General features: G+C 41.3%; 1 protein-coding gene across 1 annotated transcript in view; it reads right to left on the bottom strand.

The window, feature by feature from the left end:
- Positions 1-4,535, bottom strand: part of CEP162 (centrosomal protein 162) — a 99,951-nt gene that overhangs the window by 27,776 nt on the left and 67,640 nt on the right. Inside the window, exons 19-20 of the mRNA XM_003801303.1 lie at positions 4,205-4,368; positions 2,637-2,741 (exon numbers count right to left, since the gene is read on the bottom strand). Coding sequence (XP_003801351.1) covers positions 2,637-2,741; positions 4,205-4,368 — 269 coding nt within the window. The remainder of the gene's footprint in view (positions 1-2,636; positions 2,742-4,204; positions 4,369-4,535) is intronic.

Genomic DNA, 4,535 nt, shown 5'->3' with positions numbered 1-4,535 from the left:
GCCACCTTAGGTGTATGTGGCTGGCGCCTTAGCCGCTTGAGCCACAGGGGCAGAGCCCCAAAGTTTATTTTAAAATAACTTCTTTCAATTGGGAAGCAAGGAGGATTAAATAGCATTTAATGAAGTCTTCCTAAAAGATTGAAAGTTTTTCACTGGGTCTATAAACAATGATAGGTAATCTTTCTGCAGGAGAGAAATGCACCGGGGTCCATGCAAGTTTCAGCTTTATATTATACATGCCTGTGTGTGTACTTGCTTTTTAATAGATTTCATGATGAAGACACACTTAAAAAACATAAATACAGACACTATATTCCTTGTTCAACACTTCTATGGCCTGTGGGCACACAGCTGAATAGCACAGAGCCCTCGGAGCCAGCGCCTACAGCGGGTCTGGTAGGGCCGCCAACATTGGTAGGGCCTTGAGACAACTCCTCACCCTCCATCCTTCTGCCCCATGGCACGACAGGATGATAACAGAGTCAGTTTCAAGAGTCTGATATAATTGGGGATGCAATGACTTTCTTCATGGTAAGTATTTAGTGAGTGCCCAATGTCCAGTGAGGGCTTGATAAGCGTTAGCTTTTATTATAATTCCATCTCAAAAACTACTTTCCCAAGGCAAAATAGTTTGCGGGTGTTCAAAACCTTATTTATGGACTGAATATTATTCATTTTAGGCACTTAAGGGTCATATCATTTGCAAAGTAACAGTAAATATTTCCATTTGTGAAAACTGCTTATACATGTGTTGACATTCCATAAATTGGATATGGCCAGATATAAATAGTAATAATTTTTTTCACTTGGAAAAATTTTACAGCTCTGTTTCCTCTGGCATTACAAACGTAATGTGCACACGAATGGACACAGTTTTTGCAGTGAACATATGGCTAGCCAGTTGTCTGTGGAAGTCTGTGCATGCACCACTATCTTAAAGGGAGAACTAGATTTTTAAAACTTATTTTCAATTAATACATTAATTTAAAATTTAAGAAGTACTTTCAATCTAATTTTGATATTCCTATATGTTACATTTTTGGAAAAAATAGGTTTTATTTGTCTCTTTAATTTCTCTTTTAACATTATTCCTTGGTCAATGATTCCAGTATGACTGGTGTATGAAGTAAAAAAATTTCAATACTAATTGAAAATTAGACTATGAAATATTCTCTTAAATAAAGCATGAACAAATACACACAATCTGAAATTTCCATTGTAATAGTCATCTAATTACCTCCATTTTTACTTATGTTCTATTTAGGAACATTTTATTTATAATTATGATATTTCAGAATGTGGGTGCAGAATGATTCTGAATATACTGCAACATACCTTGATTACGAGATACGTATTAAGGGTTAAAGTCATTAGGGTAGAAATGCTCATGGACACAGAGTAAGATCTAAAAAGTACACGCAGCAATCCAAATACAGGAGACGCTGTGACATGAGTAGTAGGAAGACAGGATCTGGGATGGTAGACCAGAAAGGAGGAGGTCCACCTCTGTAAAACGGTGCCCTCCTGGTCAGCACGGACCAGCTCTTGGAGTCCATTCTGCTCTTAATAAAGCATGCTTTACTTTTCACTCTCACATGTTCAGTCCCATGTGAGTGCTCTTAAAACGAGTCATCTAACAGAGAAGTAGTTCCTGTGGTCTTTTTCTCTCATTAATGCTGGACGGCTCCTTAGAACATCTAATCTAACCTTAGATGCTGACGAACACCCAGGCAGTTCCAGACCACACTCATTTTAGACTATTTCCAGCTCTTCAAAGCACCTCTCTCCTATTCCTTTTTTGGCCACTGAACCAAACCCCCAAGCCACACCTTTTAACGTGGAAGCAGGTCCTGTAAAAGAGACAACGGTGATTTCTGGCTTAGCTTCCCTTCTCCTCATGAAACTGAGATGATTCTTATCCCAGTGACGACCTCGGAGTTTTGGATTTGTGATGAAATAATAGCTGTGTGTTTAGGAATCACGCCCTGACTATTATAGAATCATGCTCCCTTATGAAATGGGAATTCTTAATATTTACTTACAAATATAATGCTATAATACAGAGAGCTTTAAAAATAGAAAGAAAAAAATTACAGTTCTACCTCCCCCCCAAATTCTAGTAAGCTTCACTCTGCGATTTTAATAAAACTCTCCAGCCACACTGATGACAAAATAAATATTTCTAAATGGTAGGCATGAGCTCAGTGTGATGGCCAGCCACTCTTTGGGGGACTGGAAGTTCGCGTTGCTGGGTGTTTGTAATGTTCCCGGTGTTACTGCCCTGTTTCCAACTCAGAGGTCTCCCTTCTTGTACTTCTCACTCCCCTGTCTTTGTCCAGGAAGAAGAATCCCAACTTTCTACCCAGAGTTTCAAAATTCTGCTTCCTTCTTCCCTGATGTCTCGTAGAGCTGGGGTACAAAATAACCTTGCGTTAGTGGGGCTACCTTCTTATAAATGAGGCACATTAGTCCATGATTATTTATAAAGCTGTGGATTATATAAAATGACACTGCTGTTGCTTTTACCAATGTTACAGTAAGACGAGAATTTCCAGGTTGATCATATTTTACGTGAGCTCTAAAAGCAGAAATGTGCTGAAAATACTTCAATGAAAATTTACTTTACTAACACATACTTGTCGCTCCAGATCCTGAATTTTTTTGGCATCAACTGCCTTATCTTTTAAGTGTATCTTCTGCTGAATCGATGGATTCCCAGATTCGGCTTTTACTTTCTCAATCTGTCAATAAACAAGTAACATGTTAAGGATTTTTTTTTCTTTTTTTGGGAGACAGAGTTGCCCATAATAGAGTGCCATGGTGTCATAGCTCACAGCAACCTCAAACTCTTGGGCTCAAGTGATCCTCTTGCCTCAGCCTCCCATGTAGCTGGGACCATAGGCACCTGCCACAACGCCTGGATAATTTTTAGAGACAGGGTCTTGCTCTTGCTCAGGGTGGTCTCGAACACCTGAGCTTAGACAATCCGCCTGCCTTGGCCTCCTAGAGTGATGGGATTACAGGCATAAGCCACTGCGCTCAGCCTAAGAAACATATTTAAAACATAAAGCAGACTTCACGGTTTCACTTATATGTGGGAGCTAAAAATTAAAACAATTGATCTCATGGAGACAGAGAGTAGAGTGATGGCGAGGGTAGCAGGGAGGTAAGGCATAAAGTGGGGATGGTTAATGGGTGCAAAGATACACTCATAAAATGAACCAGATTGAATATTTAATAGCACAACAGGGTGACTGTAGTTAACAATAAGTTATAGCGAATTTAAAAACAGCTAAAAAGAGTGGAATGGGAATGTTCCCAACACAAAGATACGATAAGTGCTTGAGAAAATGTATAAATGGATACCCTGATTGTCCTGATTTGATTACTAGACATTATATGCCTTATCAAACATCACATGTACCCTATACATATATGTATACATCTATTATGTACCCATGATAATTAAAAATAAATTTCAAAAACATAATGGAAAAGCACAGGGGGAGCATGATGTCGGCTCATTCACTTCCTCCCTCCCTCTCAGCAGACCCTCACTGAGCCCCTCCAGGGTCCAGCACCACCCAGGGCTGCAGAGAACAGGGAGGGGGGTGGAGGACAGGACAGGTGGGTCCCCTCCCACAGGGCTTATGCCTAGTGAAGGGAGAGCTCTGATAGGTTAATAAGTAAAGTCAGTCAGTAAGTAAATAACTTCAGAGGGTGACACGTGCCAGGCTAGGAGAAGGAAACAGTGAAAGAGCAGGGGCCGAGAGCCACAGGGCAGTACAGGGTCGGGCAGCTGCCTTGGAAGGTCTTTCTCAGAGGTAGAAATTAGAGCTGAGAGTTGAACAAGGAGGAGATGGGGGAAAAGCAGGGTCAGAGCAGTCCAGGACAAGGGGACCACTGGACTGAGCTTCGCATGTTCAAGATCAGAGGAGCCTGGTGTGACTGGAGGAAGGCGTGGGGCTATGGGGTGAGGCTGAGAGGTAGGCAGGGCGAGACCCCCGGGGTGGGGGGCCCTGACAGGTTGTGACAAGGAGCTTGCGTTTGGGCCCAGTCTGAGCTCAGAGGGACTCTATATCCAAATGCACACCAAACCTAAACAAGTTATTCTAATTAACAGAGTTTAGAGTGATGATGAGACAGCTGACGCAGAACCGTCACTGAGGACAAGAGGTGCATCACATTCTGGAGTGACCTGTACCTCAAGTCTGAGCTTCTCAATCTCCTCATTTGCTTCTTTGAGCCGGACTGCATCTCTGTCCAGCAGCTCTTGGTTCTCAGCAAACCACCGTAACCTCTTCTGTAGGCGGCTGACTTCCTGCTTATGAGTTTCTTCTAAAATTTTTATTTCATATAGTTTTTCACCTATAAGATAAAGTAACTCAATTTGTAATTTTTCAAGATAAGAAAGTAAACCAAATAAAAAGATTTTAAATAAAAATCAATGTTTGCTAAAAGTATTATGAAAAAAACCAAAAGAGGCACAGAACAACTGGTGCCCAGAGCAGCATGGACTTCTGTCTGCCAGTCGG

The sequence above is a fragment of the Otolemur garnettii genome, unplaced genomic scaffold (assembly GCF_000181295.1).
Source record: "Otolemur garnettii isolate 467f Iridium unplaced genomic scaffold, OtoGar3 scaffold00205, whole genome shotgun sequence".
Taxonomy (NCBI): domain Eukaryota; kingdom Metazoa; phylum Chordata; class Mammalia; order Primates; family Galagidae; genus Otolemur; species Otolemur garnettii.
The sequence above is the reverse complement of the archived record's forward strand: the minus strand, read 5'-3'. Positions and strand labels throughout refer to the sequence as shown.